We start from the raw sequence: 18,572 nt of genomic DNA on the forward strand, positions 1-18,572 counted from the left end.
TCATTAAGACTGTCTAGAGAAACTTTATGTCAGTGTTTAAGTGGTGATACTGGTGGTGGCGTGACAGTGTGTTGTTTAGCACATTGACTTTTCTTCAGTTACCTAATCTAGAAAAAATTAAGTACATTTCTTTAGAATTATTAGAGTATTTCTCAAAGTTACACTGTGTAAACAAATTTCTCTTTTATGTATAAACCCCATTTATTTTACACAACTCCTCCAACAATTCCAGTAAATCCAGGAAATGTATGTTTACACTGGAATATCACTCAGTTTTATACAATCCACATCCTCACGGTTACAAACAATCTTCTCCATAAGATCTGCGGTCATCTTTATCCCAGGAGCTGGCACAAGAGTTTATACAAACATAGCATAAAATGTTACAAACGTAATGGACACCAAAGACTCCAGCACATACACACACACACTCTCTTAAGGCATAAGACTGCATATGCAAAATAATTGTACATGCATCTTTTTTTTTTTTTTTAATTTAATGTCTCTATCTGCTTCATAAGCATTACATGCTTTTATTTTAATTCCTAGCAAACATTTTTGTGAACTAAACATTTCTTTGGAATGAAGCCAATTTATTTCCAAATACCCATACAAAAAAATTCAAGCTTTTGTCAAATCTTGAGAAAGTTGATCTGTTGCCATGGTTTAGTGAGAAATGACAATTTAGCAAGAATGATAGCAATTCAGCCCTTCTTCTCCATCAGTACAGAATGATTTAGCATCTATCCCTTATATCATACATACACTGAAGGATCTACATTCCAAAACTTACAAAGAGATCTGCTTATAAACTCTTACTGACTTTTTCAGTCAATTATCTGGTTCATTTACACTAACTTATCTATAAGTCCACATGTGCAACGTTTTAATACATTTGAAAAAACTGATTTCTAAAAGAACATAACATGAAAACATTTGCATTTTGCTACACCAGGGTGGGCTCTAATGTGATATCAGAAGCTGTCGCATCAGGGAGTCCAAACCTAAAGTAAGGTCAAATTGGAAAAAAATCAAGTCATTTTCATATTTTAACTAGCTTCCAATAGAGAAACCTCAGTAAAAGGCTATTCTGAAATTCCGTCCCATTGAGGCCAACATACAAGAGCACTAACTATGCCAAAATGGAAGGCAGAAAGATGAAAGGCTAAGAGGGAATCTAAGGGTATGTGTACACGGCCTGCAGCAGCAAGTCTCAGAGACTAGGTCAACAGGCTCAGGCTACTGCACTAAGCAGCTGGGTAGACACTAGAGCACAAGCTCCAACCTGACCTGCAAAGCCCACCCCCTCCTTAGGATTCAGAGCCCAAGTTGCAAGTCTACAAAGCTATTTTTAGCGTCTTTACTCAAGCCTGAATCTATGGACCTGGACTTTGATGCTCGTTGCTGCAAGTGCCACAAACTGCATAGATGTATCCTAAAGGACAAACAGCCAAAGACTTGAAAAGATAAAATATTTGTTAAATATATCTGTGAAAATCAGGGTCCAAAAATCCAAGGGAAGAACAGGCGGTCTGAACCCCAAATAATAAGCAACTGAATAAACTGATTATTTACAATATTACTGTACTGCAAAATTGTATCAAGTAAAGTCTTTCATGAAAGTTGGTGATACGCAGGTCATGAATATGGGTTGTGTATAAAGTCTTATGTATGTGTGCTGGAAATATGTTCTTAAAAAGCATTTTGGAGACATGCATCAGTCAAGCCTGCCCTAGACAAAGGAATATGGATTTACCTACCTGACTGGCTTGAGTACAGGCAGAGGACAGTGAATGTACATTTATATACAAGGTAAACAAAGGAATCAAGCTAACAAGCGGCAGAGAAAACAGCATCGTGGGCACACTGGGGGACAGAGTCTGCACCCCTCCATCAAGTCTTCTTGGCTCTGGAGGCAAAGACAATGGAATTTGGGAAACATAAGGAGAGCAAACAGACATTCTACTTATCCATCACTTAGGAAACAAAGGGGACAGCATCCTCTGATTCTGTGAACATTGGATCCTCTGTCCTGGAGGGCTAGAGATACTGATAACTTGATGTAAGTAAGAAAATCACTTAGGCAAAAATTTTAACTTACTAAAATTAAGTTTTAGTCTCTAAAAAGAATGTTTTGTTTTGTTTGTAACCATATGTGTTTTTCTCTTGCTTCGTATCACTTAAATCTCTGTTCTTTATTAATAAACTTATTCTTAGTTTTAGTATAAACCATTTCAGTTCTGTTATATAGAAGTAAAGAGTAACTCTTCAGCTAGCCTAACAGGCCAGTGTACCTCTGAGTTACGAATACCAGAGTTACAAACTGACTGGTCAACCACATACCTCATTTGGAACTGGAAGTACACAATCAGGCAGCAGCAGAGACAAAAGAACAGAAAAGAAAAGAACAGAAAAGAACAGATACAGCACAGTTTTGTGTTAAATGTAAACTACTAAAAAAATAAAGGGAAAGTTTAAAACAAAGATTTGACAAGGTAAGGAAGCTGTTTCTGTGCTTGTATCATTTAAATTAAGATGGTTAAAAGCAGCATTTTTCTTCACACAGTAAAGTTTCAAAGGAAGACAGGAAGACAGCCACAAAACTGTCAACTTATGAAACGCCGACTAATTGTATTTATTTGGAAATTTAGAGGCTTATGGAAAGGTTCAGTCTTTAAAAAGAAATTGTTCTTCTTTAAATAGAAGTCAGACAGAGATTGGTCACTGGTAAACATGATGGATTACTGTAAATAAAATAAGTGATCCTTGGAGCATGTAAATGCTATATTAAATACATGTGTCAGACTGAGCCCTTGAAGACTTTTGTACTGCCTGAAAAGGAGTTCTACTGTTCAGCATTTTGAAACAGAGTAAAAATGAACTTTTAACTAAGCTGAATATGATTATTACAAAATGTAAAGCCTTTCATCTGGAATCTGTAGAAGCAAGACTCGAATGTGAACCTTAGCAGCAAAAAGAGAGCAGTTCAAAAGTTTCCCCCTTGTGGGAACTGCAATGTAATTAGTTAGGCTTTTGGGAGGATTATTTGACTTGCATTAGACATGGTAAGCATGAACAAAAACCTGAGCCTGTCAGTGTAAGAAAAAAGGGTCTACTCCTGAAATGATACTTTTGCCATAAACACAATGAAGATGAAGTCTAGACTCTAATATTTCCACTGGTATCCCAGGCACTGTGCATCCAAAAGCAGTTTTTCAGTGATCTTAATAGCCCAATGACTGCCATTCAGGCTCAGAAGGAAAATTAGGAAGAAAACAATGAACAGGAGATGCAATGATTGTAATAAACATTAAAAATATAAGAAGGGACAAAAAAGGAAAATTCTTAGGACAATGAAACAGCAAATTAGAGGAAGACAAAAAATACAATGTGCATAAAAACAGGAGGAACAGACAGAAAAGGTTAATTAAAAATAGATTCAAGGTAAGAACACAAAACAGCTAAAGACATTAAATGCTAATGAGATGAGCTGATCCAAAAAAATCTGGTAATGAGATATTAAGAGAGCTGATGAGGTAAAAAAATGAAACAAAGGAAAATAAGCAAGGAGGAAAGTAAGTGCAGTAATCAAACAAATAAAATCTTCAATTAATTGCAATACCATCCAAAAAGTAAGAGATCTGCATTTCTACTTATCCTCCCAGACAAAAACAAAAGCAATCAAGTGTTTTGTTCTCATAAACTATTTAAGACTAATCACATCTTGCTACGCAGAAGTGAGAGTCTGGGCAGCGTGCAGGACATAGTGGATGGTTCTGCAGCAATGGGGTTCCCGAACTGTGGTGGGGCGATAGATGGCATGCATTTCCCCATTTTGGCACCAGATCACCTTGCCACAAAGTACATCAACAAAAAGAACTACTTTTCTATGATATGGCAAGCATTAATTGATCACCGGGGACATTTTAACAACATCAACATGGAATGGTCCAGGAAGGTGCATGACGCACACATTTGAGAAGAAAGGCCTATTTAGAAAGTTGTAAGCAGGGACTTTCTTTCCAGACCAGAGGATTACGATTGTGGATGTTGAAATACCAATAGTGACCCTGGGAGACTCAGTCTACCTCTTACTCCTGTGACTCATAAAACCATACACTGGCCACCTCAACAGCAGCAAGAAGCGCTTCAACCACAGACTCAGCAGGTGCAAAATGACAGCTGAATGTGCCTTTGGCCATGTGAAAGGTCATTAGGAGATTAGACCTCACTGAGAAAAATATCCCCATGATTATAGCTGCCTGCTATGCGTTTCATAACATCTGTGATGCAAAGAGGGAGAATTTTCCATTGGGCAGAGGGTGGAGGTAGAACAGCTGTCTGTTAATTTTGAGCAGCCAGATACCAGGGCTAAAAGAAGAGCTCAGTGGGGAGGCATACGGCTCAGGGAGCCTCTGAAAGGCCATTTTAATAATGAGCCACAGTAATGTGCGTTACTGTTGTGTGGTGTGCCTGGCAGTGGTTTTTTTCACCCAGTATGCACCCCCGTAATGTGTATGGTAATACAACAGAGCAAATGCACCTATTGCTATTATCTGTGAATGTACAAGGGAATGAGAAGCAGATAGCAACTCTGCCTCTATTAGTTATTTCACTATCTCTTGTAGCATGATTAAAAAAGAGTAAATGAACAGATGTGTCCCTGCAATATCAAAGCAAACTGCATACTTATCAGAGGTTCCTTCCCCTGCATCAGGCTCACCTTCGCTGGACTGTAGGGACTGGCTCCACTGCTCTGGAGTAAAAAACAGGTTCTGACTCGCTGCATCACTAGATCTCCCAGTTGTATGTACCCCATTCACCTGCTCCTCTTCCTCATTCAACACCTCTTCCTCAGGATCAAGCTGGTGGCCTGTGACTCTGACTTCTATGACACCACTGCCCTTGGGGGTAGTGGTGGTGAGGTCGTCACCAAGGATGGCATGCAATTCCTTGTAAAAGCAGCATGTCTGCAGTTGCACAGGAGAAGTGTCCCTTGCCTTCTGGTATGTCTGCCGCAGCTCCTTGACTTTCATGCAGCACTGCTGGGAATCCCTCATGTAGCCCTTCTCTCCCATGCCCTAAGCATAGATATTGACATTTCTACAGCTGGATCAGAGCTCTGCCTGCACAACTTCTTCTTCCCTCAGACCCAGGAGATCAACCACCTCCTGTGTACTTTGGGCAGAAGCACACCTGCAGTGTGGAGCCAGCCTGGTCAGTTACTAGGTGAACTCCCCACGCCGAGCAAACAGGAAATAGAATTTCAAAACTTTGCAGGCCTTTAAAAAGTAAGGCCTTTAAAAAGTGTTCCTGTGTATGTGGCCAGTGGAGTTCAAAACAGTGACAGTGGTCACAGTGGGGCATTGTGGGAAACGTCTTGCAGGCCACCAAAATCAATGTAAGTGACGCAGTGTCTACATTGACATTGCTTTGACCTAAGTGCTACACCTTTCGTGGAGGTGGAGTTATTAAGTTGGCGTTGCGGGTGAGTTACATCAGCGGGAACAACATTTTAGTGTAGCTGCTTATACAGTTAGGTCAGTGTAAGTTGCCTTGTGTTAATCTGACTCTCTAGTGTAGAACAGGCCATAGACCGGTGCTACTTCAGCAAATTTGCCCTAGTGATAGTGTCAGAAATGTGACACAAGAGGGAAGGCTACAGAGAGTATAAAGAAGCGGAGAACAGGAATTTTTGACATGGGCTCTCTGAAGCTCTGCTAAGGTGTTCTTGCTTCTACATATTTGTACCAAGAAAGAATTTTTACCTAGGTATGTTTCAGCAAGGTATTCAGACACATGCTTAATTTAAAGCATGGAAGTAATTCCACTGATTTAAATCAGACTATTCTCATGCCTAAAGTAAGGCACATGTTTAAAGTACCTGGGAAAACTCAGGTCTACTTGTCTTGATGATAAGTAATAGGAGAGAGCCTGGACTACACCAGTTCTATGAAGAGCCTAGAGGAGATGAGATCTTTCCTATTTTGAAAGATCTAGAAATATCCTGTTAGGTTCGCAAAGGAAAAAAAACCACACAAGTAACATATCAGTGGATGAATCATAAAGAAGATTTTCTAACTAGAGTCATCATTCTCCTGTATTTCTTATTTTATTCTATAGCTGACACCACTACTTTGCCAGTAATGAACAGCTGTATAATCATTACTGGGGTTATACACTTTGTCATGGAGACTTTTTTTTTTTTTTACTTTATAATAAAGGAAAAGCATGGATTTGTCATGGCAGAAGTGTCTTATACTATAGTATTTTATTGCACACTATACTACAAAGAATGAAATCATAGGCCTGGTTCACTTTATATTTTTAAATTTTAAAACATTTTAAAAATGTTTTTGGAGATATCAGATGTGATGTCCAGCTAACTAATCTTTCCAGCTTTTACTGTTCTCTTCCAGACATGCCTTTATTTATCAAGTTATCTAGGTTACCATCAACATGTTATTTGAGCCCCTGACCTATAGTTTTATTCCTCATTGTGACAGGGCATATCAGTTCCACACTGGTCTAGCAAGAGTTAAGGACTCATTGCAGGCTGAAGAAGCCATGCCCCCGCCCACACGCCTTTGCTGGGCATGCTCAGCGGAGATGGGGGATATAAAAGGGAGTGACTCATCTTAGTCGGGGTGGATGGCTGATCAAGGAGGAAGCATGCCACCGGCTCTCTCCAGCTTTCTGGCTCTTTCTTGCTTTACTGACTCTGGCCACTGAGCCACGTTGTCCCGACAAAGGGGGCTGCCTCATTGACTCCGGCCATTAGGCCAAGCTGTCCCGACAAAGAGGGCTGCTTCACAGACTCTGGCCATTTGGCCGCACCCTCCTTCCCCCCAAGAAAGGAGGCCACGTTACTGACTCTGGCCATTGGACTACGCTACCCCGATAAAGATAAAGGGGGCTGCTTCACTGACTCTGGCCATTAGGCCTCACTGCCCCGATAAAAGAGGCTGCTTTACTGACTCTGGCTACTAGGCCACATGACCCTGATTACAAGGGCGCCCTATTAACTTGGGCCATTAGGTCACACTATCTATAATAAAAAGGGGTCCCAGCAACTGGGACCACTGTGCTGTCATTGCAGAAGCAAACCTAGCAGAGTTGACGTAAACCCATGCCCTTTTCCCCACCTTCCCCCACAGATGTGAGCCAATGGCTGTGACAGGGCATATAAACCCCGTGACCCTCATCCATAATTTTTTTGCATTTATTAATCTCTAGATTCTCTTCCACTTAATATCTTAGAAATATATAAACAAGTGAGCATTCACTCAACTCTCTCACCTCTAAGAAATATGACACTGTTATTATTTGCTATAAATGACCAACAGCAGAAATTTCACAGAATAACTAAAAAATGCATCAAGCCATCTCTTACGTTCTGTCAACACTACAATTGCTCTCATCCTGCACTTGACAAATCAAAATAGGGTACCAGTATCTAGCAAAAGAGATCAATGTCTTCCTTTACTCTCTAACCTGCCCCTGGCACAAATACAACATCTATTTTTAAACTGTTGATAGTTACAACAAAAAAGGTATAAAACATTGACTTCCATCATTGAAGCAGCAGTTCATCAAGTTGGCATAAGAAAAAACAAGTGAAGGAGACTTTGATATTTTATTGTCCTTTATCACGGCTTGAAAAGCAGGCTTGTGGGGTATGTGTGTTAAGCTTTCATGTAGACAGAGTTTGTATGCTGTGTAGAGTCTTGTAGTAAACAAGAAGATATGCATTAACTCTTTATAATCAACCATTGAGGCACAGACTGGTTAAACTGCTTTGACTGAGATGGATATTGGACCCATAAATCAGTGCAGTGGACGACACCAAGATCACAATGTCAGTTTTCTGAGTGTCACTCCCACCTTGGTAGAGGACTTTTGAGGAGCACTGTCTTCTCCTTCCGGAATGGTGTCACCTAATGTCTGGGACAGTGTCTGTACTCTGCTCAGCTGTGATTTCAGCCTCACCTTTGCATTGGGGTACTGATGCTGGGTCGAATAATGATGTTATCAGTGCTGTGAACACCAGTGTTGAGGTCTATGCAAAGTCGGTTGTCCTGGTGCCAGGAACCCTACCAGTGCAAGCACAGTGGCCAGTGCCAGTGGCCCAAGTACTGAGGAGGTCGATTCCATGTGGCCTGTGATAGTTTTGATCATCTTTTCCATGCTCCCCCATCACTGTTTGACCCTGGGTTGTGATGTCTGCTTAAAGAAGCACTCACTGAAGAGAACTCTTTTCATTCTCTGAATGTGGTAGTCTCCATCAGGACCAAGTTGGCACACCCTGATTGTTCAAGTAGGTGCAGTTTCAGCCACATAGCCCTTGATTTATGAGTCCTTGAGGAGAAAGATTTGCACACTGCACACTTATTGAGTACTGACTCTCCCCCAGACAGAATAGGTATTGACTATACCTGCGAACCAGGGGTATAACTCCATCATAGGTTGGCAGAATTTAAACCCAGAGGGTTTGGAGTCAGGGCATTCAGCCTTGCTGTACAGGGGGGGATATGGAGGTTTTTGGTTTTTTTTTTTTAAATAAGGAACATTCAAGAAATTTTCTTCAAATAGTTTGGAAAGGATTAAGTCTGAAAAATAGAAGGGGTAGCAGGTTGGATACTCGCTGCCCTGTATATCTCACTGAAGGCAGTAAGAAGGAACCAAGGGAGCACAGTGGCCATTCCACATTATGCCTTCTCATGGGAGGGCACGGGTTAGGCCCCATGGACACTGATGTAAATTCAGTCTGGCAGAAGACGAGCACTTTCTGAGGTATACACACTGACACGCCCAACAAACTACAGGTTTATCATACAATGGGCATCATCTAAATAGGTCTCATAAAGGATATTGTAATATATGTAATATGAGTTTGTGCTACTAGAGCACCTGTACTTTTGTACTCTTTGACCTTTTGCAGCTGGGCTTTGGCCCTAGTTTAGGCTTCTTAATATGGGCATAATCCTAAACTCTTTTAATTAAGGGCCTTTCCACTGACTTCAATGAGCTTTAGTTCAGTCACATACTGCACTTTCGCCTACTGCAGTCAGATTTCTGCCCAGACCTACTGGATAACGCAGCCATTCACAACCAATAAGAGAAATCCTTCACTTTCAACAATATACAGTGTCAATTCCTACATGTGCCCTTTTGATATCACTTCCACTTTTCCAACACCCTGAAGCATCAATTTTTTCCTAGAATATATCACTGATGCAGATCTGGAGATAGTCCATTTGCCTTAGAAGTACAGAGTAAGATATTTTTGTGACATCACTGTTACCTCTAATTCTGCATCTAACTCTGTATAAATAGAAATTCCTTGAATCTTCATTATGACTCAAATTGGTTGCACTGCCTTGGATTTTATTGCTTTTATTCTTTCTCCAAAAATAGAGAACTCATCAGATTGCTCACTGATTGCTCCTCCATACCATGTACATACTTTCTGTATCCTTGAGGCTTCCTGCCCCCTTATGCATTTGCATTAATGACAGACCTCCAAGTGGAACCGGCACTCCCTCTCATGGTGATTTCTTTTACCACATCTAAATCAAGGTTCAACAGCCTCCACTGGTTTCAGACCGTCACACAGTTCCCTGTCACCTCTTGCCGCAGTTTCCATTGACACAATAGCAGCTGCTTTCTCAAATCTGAAGTCTCTCTCAGTCAACAATTGCTTTTGGCTGCTGTCATTATATAACCCAAACATCAAACAGTTTTTCAATGAGTCATTTAAATTTACACAAGATTCACAAAATGCCGTGAGTTTCTTCAATTCAGCCAACAGACTGATAGATTTTGATTATGTTTGTGACATCAAAACTAAACTTCTCCCCTATAATAGGACGCTTGGGAAAGAGATGGTCTCTTAGGACCCCAGTCACTGTGTAATTTTTCCCAGTAGGGTCACTAAGGCTTGTCAGGCTTTTGAGTAATTTCTATGAGTCATTTCCTACAAAACCTATGTTTTTCTTCAGAAACATCATTTGCAAAAAAATTATTTATTCTATTAATATAATCTGCCCACTGTTCTTCATTTTCATTGTATTCTGTAACATGGTCAAATATGGTCATGATTTCATTAACTGAGAAGTCAACAGTGAGAGCAAACAAAAGAAAGAAACCTCGCTACTTTTCTGTTTCCAAGTCTCTCACGCTTTATCCAATGTCTTTAATTCACTGTTTCCAATTTTTGTGATGTGGGTGTTAACAATACCTCGTTGCAGCAACTAGACAGAGATCAATGAAAGAATGCACCAGAGCTGTTGCAACGCACACTGTTTACCCAGATTCCCTTCTATTTCCTGCGTAAAAGGTCAGAGTACAAGGAACTAGAGCCTAGAAACACAAAGTAATATTGATATATATCGATCTCATGCTTGAGGAATTAATGATTATCATTTAGTATGGCAAATCTTGTGTTCCTAAGTCATGTAGGAGATGATGAGATGATCAGAGAACATACATAAAGGTATCAGAGTACGTTTGGAAACCACTATATACAAAAGTAATAATCTCACACGGGTACCCATTAACAGTACTGTCACAAGTTCACCCTCTAAAGCTGAAATGCACCTTGTAGGCCATAAAACAAGGAATGGAAAGAAGCCCCTAGGATATGTAAAAATATATATGTGGAATAACCACCTGTGGAACAATATAATATACAAGTTTCTAAAGATGATGTGCGTATTGCATAGAAATATTGGTTGATATCAGGACAGTTTTGTGCAAATGATTCTGAACAATGAGATTACAGTACAGTATCTGCATCATATTTACAAGTGGATACAAAAATCCATTACTACAGTATTTTCAGAAAAGAAAATGTCTGCTATCAAGAGAACAATTATTTACGAAAATCTGAAAAAAAGGGAATATACTAGTAACACATGGGGCACTCCCAACTTCTAGCTAAGATAATGTTCAAACTAAGAAAGTTTTAATTTGAATTTCATGACTGTCAACAATTGAGAGATTTCCATGAGATCCTTAAAATCTATAGCAGAGTCTTAAAAGGGAGCTGCGTCTTCACAGATTACCGACAGGTCTAATCTACATTTTTGAGAACAGATGCCAAAGAAAGCTAAAACTATAGTTTGTTCTGAAAACACAAGGTTGTATAATAACAAATAACAAAGCTCTAGTAGTTGATATATAAATGCTGCAGAGAGAGATCAAACAGACCAATATCTCAAATGAATAATGACAAAGGGTGGCATTAATATTACATGATTGGAAATGGCTAGCTAGAATCGTTACTTTTCACCTTGAAGACAGATTTCTGGCAAGTAATCTGGAACAGAAGCAAAAAAATTAAACAAAATGTATACACTCTTACCGAATGTTGTTTGACTAACATGTTCCTGATGACTCCCTCCCTGGGAAGCCATCTTTTTCGCATAAGCATCAACCCACCATGGCTTGTACTTCAAAACATGCTGAATGGCTTCATCTTCAAAAAAGTCAGCACTGGAGAAAAAAGTTGCTTGTTATTTATTTCAATGTACAGTATACATTCAAAAAGAAACACCTATCCTAGATTCTCTAGAGGCATTTGCCATACACTAAAAATACAGCAAAAACAACGAGAGTTCTGTGGCACTTTAAAGACTAACAAATTTAATATTTGCAGGCATAAGCTTTCGAGAGACTTCAGCTCTCTTTTTCAGATGCAGTAATACAGAAAATAGGTAACACAGAGGCATCTTATAAAAACAAACCCAATCAAAATCAGCTTCTTGCCCCAACACCAGAAAATAATTAACCAAAGATTACATGAAAACCTAAGCAACGTACCCTTTTAACCTCCTTTTTCCTCCCCCAAAGCCTGGGGAAATAGATATGCAATACAGCAAGCCCTGAAGGTTAGCAAATTTGGTCTGTTTTGGACCAGTTAGGAAAAAATAGTTTCCAAAATTGACGGCCCTTACAGGAAATGCCATGCTGCCAGCAAACTCCATTTTACAGCAAGGGGGCTCCAGCTCAAATCACCTCTACTGACTGCAGAAATGGCAGTGTCACACAGGGACAGGTGGCTTCTCAAGCAGGCATGGCTTAACTCATTTAAGGCTTTATAGGTCAAAACAAACACCTTGAAATTCCACTAAAAGAAACCATTAGGCAGTTTGTGCACATCGGGGAGAACACTGTTAGAAATTCCTGCACCATCCCTATTCTTCCCAGTAGCTGGAGATGCAAGGGCCTTGGACCTCCTTAGAATGACCCCCCCACAATGACCATCATCTTGTGTACCTATCTAATAGGTTTACTGCTCAGTACATGCCTAGCAAGGTTTTCAAACTCTGCACTTATGAGTCACTTGTTCCTATGTTTTGTCCATTTTATCTCTCCATCACTATCTAATGGACAAAGGATGTTGCCAAAAACTGTTGGAGGATTTTCAAAATCCCAAGTTTTCCCCTAGCTTGCCTTTCAGGCCAAACAGCAATGAAACAAACTAGAAAACTGAGGACTACAATGCATGGTAAAAATGAAGGAAATATTTTTTAATATCCACTAGGTCAAAATAAGTAGTGCCCAAATTTATTAAATACAAAGTAGTCTTATTCTTACAGTAATAAATAGCAGATTCTTTTCGTGTATTTCAGTGTTTTCTTAAAGTGATTTGAAGTCACAGGCCAGCCTATTTTTTACTCTCAGACAGTATTTCCTGTTTATCTCCACTGCTTTAAATATGGCCTCTATATGTATCACCTTCCCTTCCACAGTCATTTTGTTCCTTCATCAGAGTCTCTCAGTGGTGTAAGGCAAGAGAGATAATTCTAGAACAAATATACCAGCTTTAAGAGATGCCCATAGAATAAGAAGGAAGAGGGAGATTTATGTCTTTGACAGAACATTAGAAAAGTATTATTTCCCCAATCCTTAAGTCATCTCCTTGTCAATTCTGCAGCTGTGGTGCACACATCTCTGTTATTTCCACAGTAGATATCCTCCTTTATAATCCATTAAGACCATTACAACCTCTAGTGAGAAATACCGAAGATTCTTTTTCCTGGAAAATGCAACCAACTAGAAAGGACACTTCACTAAGACAGAAGAGGGAACTTCAGGGGACTATAGGAGGTGGGAAGGTTCAAAGCACGTTTGTTTTAATTTATTCTTTAAAAAAAAAAAAAAAAAAAGACAAATTGCACATGAAAGATAGACTTATAGCCATGTTAAACAACCATGAAGTATTGTCTAATACTGTCACATGGCCAATACCTATACAGTTGAAGATAGTTTACTTCATTTTCAAAAATGCATTAATAATTTGAAAGTCACAGTGTCTAGTAGTCTGGTATACATATGTCCTATGCAGACCAAAATACATCTGTGGTACCATTTTGGGACACAAATGCTGAAAAAAGTGCCACTGGAAACTTAGTTTAATAACAGTATTTTTTTAAATAAATATCAAAATACACACATGAAAATACAAACACTATTAATAGGCTTGGATCCTGCAGCCTATGAACCCAAAATTTCCACTGATTTTAAAGAATTTAGGCTCATTGTATAGGCTACAAGATTGGCAAATTTCAGCCTTAGAGAGACATTATTGTCATTGACATCAGATTAATATCTAAAACTATTTCAGCTGCAGTAAAAACTATTTTCAAAAGATTTGATTGTTGAGGAAAGAGACACTTTCTACTCCTCCTCTAAATTCCTTCTGAAATATGCTTTTAGAAGAGTTCTGTGGTAGAGAAGTATACTCTGTGTCCTGAAATATGCAGACTGGATTAAGTGGGGCTGAGAACTTCAGCTTCAAAGTTTATAGAAACAAAAAATAATTTCTTCCTACTGCAGACTGTAATTTTGCCACCAACAGAAGAGGTATGTCTGAGATCTAAACATGGAAAAGAAACCCATTGAGAGGAAGTCATTTATTTGCCATTTTTAAGGCTGTGTAGTCTATCCATGAATTTCTGTCCTTTCTTTGACTTGAAAGGTTCATCTTGGGAAAGAGAATCTCCCTGAAAAATAGACAAGATGGATTTCCACCTGCCTTACGTGGGAGCAAATAATCTGATAACGGAGCACAAAGAAGAAACAGCCCAGTCTCTGCACAAATTCTGTGCTCATTCTTCTGGACAAACAGCTCACTAACAAGGCGACAGGACATGGGCAACAAATAGAAGACAGCTTAAGCAAAAGTCACATGATTACAGAACTCAGGAAAACACTGTAGAATCCATCTAAAAAGGGAATATTTTCCTGCACATGGATCAGGATGGGTCATTTGCCATTGTTACTCAGGAGAAAACAAAGCAATGATGCCTACAACACAAAATGATGGCAGGGATTGGTGACCTTGATGCTTGAGAGGTCAACTATGAAACAACATTCTGCACAGCTCGCAGCAGCAGCAGCTCTGCTTGAGTACAGACTGGCCTTTGAGTTTAATTGAGCAGCTAAGTAAGGCTGAAGTGAATGAGCAAGGTCTTGTATCGCTGTCACTTATGAGCACCCTCTCAGGTCTGGTGTTATGAGACATGAAGAACCAGGCAAACAAACCCATTTTTTTCAAAAGAGATTTTAAAATCCCATTAAATGGCAAAATACATTTAATTTAGCTGATGTACATTCACTTGATCAGGAGAATAAAGTAGTACTTACAGATAATGATCAGGATCAAACTTAGCAGCCTCAGTCGCCAGTCGTTTCTGTCTGCGCTCATATGCAGGGGTTGAGTCTGGATCCTTAATGTCAATAACATCACTCAGTTCATCCTGAAAAGGCAACAAGAACAAAAAGAATAAATTATTAACAAGCCACAAAGATTCAGAATAATGTTTCTTCATTAAGAATGAGAGTTTAGATGCAATACAATCTTACACTAAGGTGAGCTACTATGATGATAGATGCCACTACCACGTCTCCGTTACTGAAAAGCTATGCATTATGTGTCATGTATTTATTTTGTTTTTAAGACATTAGCTTAAAGTGGAAACAGTAAATGAAGAAATAAAAAAAGCTCTGACTTGGATCCGGTGCTTGGATTCCCCCATATTTTACAATTCTACTGCTTTTTCATTCATTATGTATCTGCTGTTGATTCCACGTTGAGTGTAATAATTAAAACTGGGTGCTATTCTTTGTTATATTTATTTAATCAGTTTTGCTCACCTGCAACTCACCATTTACATACAGACTGCATTGTTTCAATTAAAAAAATGGCCAAATGCCTTGGGTGTTTCAAACATTATAAATCCTGTTTGGGCTCTTCTCTTGGTTACAAAGAAAAAGTTGCCCTCATTTTCATTAATGCATCAAATCTGCAATGCTTAATGAAAGCTATTGCGATAAATATACAGACAAAAAACAAGAATTATTGTTCTTGCAAACCTAGGGCCCAGTCCTACAACATGTTGTGCATCCCCAAATCCCCACTGACTTCTACACTCCGCACCTGAGATGACAGGACTGTTTATGCATAAATTGACACTGTTAACGCTGAAGTAGGCAATCATTACTTAATTTGGAATTTCAGTGTAATAATCATAAGCTAATGGGGCATTAATAGGGGTGTAATATGCACTTCTGCAGGAATTCCATGGCAACAGACTAATTAATATATGTGCTATTAGAACATGAAAGCTTTCCCCCTGACACTACTTAACTTTTCCACCTTAAAATATAATAATTCATGCAGTAACCAAGTTATATGGTCTTGGTATTACAGTTAGAGCTGCTAGAAATAGCTAGTATTTTTTTCTCTTGGTATTTATGTATATAAATAAAACATTAATTAGTAAATTGTCTATTTACTACCATAATAAATGTTGCACATAATCATGATATCTTTGTATTCCTTATTCTCTGCAGGCTGTAGTTCATCTCCAACTTATTCCAAAAAGTAAATAAACAAAAAAGCCATTTAACATATGCTAACAAAGCAGATTTAAGCCTACAATTTAAGACTTCGATTCAGCAAATTGTTCCACACATGTAGATTCCTGTGCCTGAGCAACACTCGCTGACTTCACGGAGTCCCCCCATGCAGAACAACTTGGATGATCAGAGCCAAAGTTAGTAACAGTTTCTTCTAAGCCATAATATATACACCAATCGTATTTCAATTGATTTTAATAACTGTATCACCAGTGTGAATAATTAAAGTGTCCTTTGTAGTTCATATTACTCTAAGTCTAAAACCATAAGCACTTTTACTATCTAGCATAAATATGAACAGTCAGACAAGAATGCAATAATTAGTCCAGACTGATGCACTCTCTTTTTTTACCTGGAACTTTCTCCCTAGACTACACATGTGCAACAACAAACTATAAAGTATATCCTTCAAAATCCATTTCTAAGTTTCGGATACAAATTCAGGATTTTTTTCATAATTATATTAAACAAGATGTTTGCATTTAGCACTAACTCTGAAAACAAAAATATAGTTATTAACGAACAACCCACATATCTGTCTTGTGACTGACTTCACTAATATATTGCCATGGATCCACAGGATCTGTGCTACACCTCAGCTTTTATACAGTCCAATGGAAGTACCCCTTCAGCGTTCCCAGAGGGTCCCGCTCTTCCTCAAGGGTAGGCCACGTACCTCATCGCCTCCAACACTGAGCCTGATCCAGCACTCCTGTTATTCCACATGAACTCTGCCTAACATGTCCAACTGAGATTAGTCTCTGTCTTTACCCTGTTCAGGGATTAGTGCACCTCAGTAAGTATCTGTAGTGACACCAGGCAGCTACGTGACAAAGCATCTATGTCTCCTGCTCTTTACACTTTACAAAGCATCAAGGAAAACTGAGGTGCACAATGGATTCATAAAAGTATTATGAAAATTCCCACATTTGTCACATATATCTATATATTTTAGGTCATAAGATGGCATTACAATCTCTATAATGTATTTATCCTTACACCACTTTAATGCAGAGAAGTACTATTTTCCTTCTTTTACAGCTGGGCAATTCAGACACAGAAAACCAGAATGACTTGCCCAAGATCATACAGGAAGTCTGTGGCAGAGCAGGGAATTGAACCCTGGGCTTCCTTTATAAAAAGAGAACAATTCTATTATTTGAAAAGCTCAGAACAAAGCTCTTAAAAGGTTCAGATTTTGGCACACAGAAAATGCAAAGGGATGAGTAATCAAAGAATACTTCAAAAACAAATGAAGAAAATGCATGCTAAGCTCATACTAGATTCTAATTCTCAGTTCAGAGAGGCAAGAGAGGTAAAACAGAACATGCAGTTAGTGGTGCAAATTCTACTTATATTCTCCCAACATTATCTAAAAGTTCTGCTGGCTAGGTTTGTGAGACACTATTTTATTTTTCCACAAGTTTTCCTCTGGAAAACTAGGACTGTGCTGCTGAAGTTCTTTAAACATGATAAAGCAGAGCTAAAACTTTTGTAACTCATCTCTACTATACCAGCTTTTATAGCATTCTTGAAAGTCTCCTATTTGCTGATAAAATTACATTTCAACTGCATTTGTCTATTGAGATTTCCTATTTTAAATCTAAAGATACTAGGAATTTATTTTTTTGTATTAAGTTTTCTGAACACTTGAAAAAATTGTCAGTCCATGCATGTTAGAAGGAATCAAGTGTACTTAAAATTAAAAGAAAACTCTTTAAATCACACATGTTGGAGACGACCACACACTCCAAAAAGCACTGTTTGTCCTCGTTTTTAGACACATCTTTTCAATTTCATAGAATCATAAAAATATAGGACTAGAAGGGACCTCAAGAGGTCATCTAGTCCACCCCCGTTGTGCTGAAGCAGAACCAAGTAAACCTAGACTATCCTGGTCAGTGGTTTGTGTAACCTGTTCTTAAAAATCTCTAATGATGAAGATTCCACAACCTCCCTCACTAACCTTTTCCAGAACTTAAGCACCCTAATAGTTGGAAAGTTTTTCCTAATATCTAACTCAAATCTCCCTTGTTTCAGATTAAGCCAATTACTTCCTGCTCTACCTTCAGTGGACATGGAGAACAACTGATCACCATCCTTTTAATAACAGCCTTTAATATATTTGAAGACTGTTATATCCTTCCTCACAGGCCCAGGTTTTTTAGCCTTTCCTCACAAGTCAAGTTTTCTAAATCTTTTATCATTTTTGTTCATACCTTTCTTAAACTGTGACACCCAAAACTGGACACTGTACTTTAGCTGAGGTCTCACTGGTGCCAAGTAGAGCAGAACAATGATTTCCCATGTCTTACATACAACACTCTGGGGTATATTAACAGGAACGATATTAGCCGTTTTTGCAAATGCGTTATGTTGTGGGCTCACATTCAATTTGTGATCCCCCCGATGCTTTTCAGCAGTACTACTGCCTACCGAGTTATTTCCCATTTTGTAGTTGTTAATTTGATTTGTCCTTCTTAAGTGCAGTGCTTTGCTCATCTTTATTTAATTTCATTTTGTGGCTTTCAGATCAACTCTCAAATTTATCAAGATCATTTTGAATTCTAATCTTGCTCTCCAAAGGGCTTCCAACCCCTTCCAGCTTGGTGTCATCCACAAATGTTATAAGCATACTGTGTACT

General features: G+C 38.7%; 1 protein-coding gene across 1 annotated transcript in view; it reads right to left on the reverse strand.

Moving 5' to 3' along the window:
- Window positions 1–18,572, reverse strand: part of SHQ1 (SHQ1, H/ACA ribonucleoprotein assembly factor) — an 87,010-nt gene that overhangs the window by 65,313 nt on the left and 3,125 nt on the right. Inside the window, exons 4-5 of the mRNA XM_067542474.1 lie at window positions 14,653–14,765; window positions 11,366–11,496 (exon numbers count right to left, since the gene is read on the reverse strand). Of these exons, the coding sequence (XP_067398575.1) occupies window positions 11,366–11,496; window positions 14,653–14,765 (244 nt within the window). The remainder of the gene's footprint in view (window positions 1–11,365; window positions 11,497–14,652; window positions 14,766–18,572) is intronic.

This window comes from Emydura macquarii, unplaced genomic scaffold (assembly GCF_026122565.2).
Source record: "Emydura macquarii macquarii isolate MOO-44397 ecotype Brisbane River unplaced genomic scaffold, CSIRO-AGI_Emac_v2 contig_71, whole genome shotgun sequence".
NCBI lineage: Eukaryota > Metazoa > Chordata > Testudines > Chelidae > Emydura > Emydura macquarii.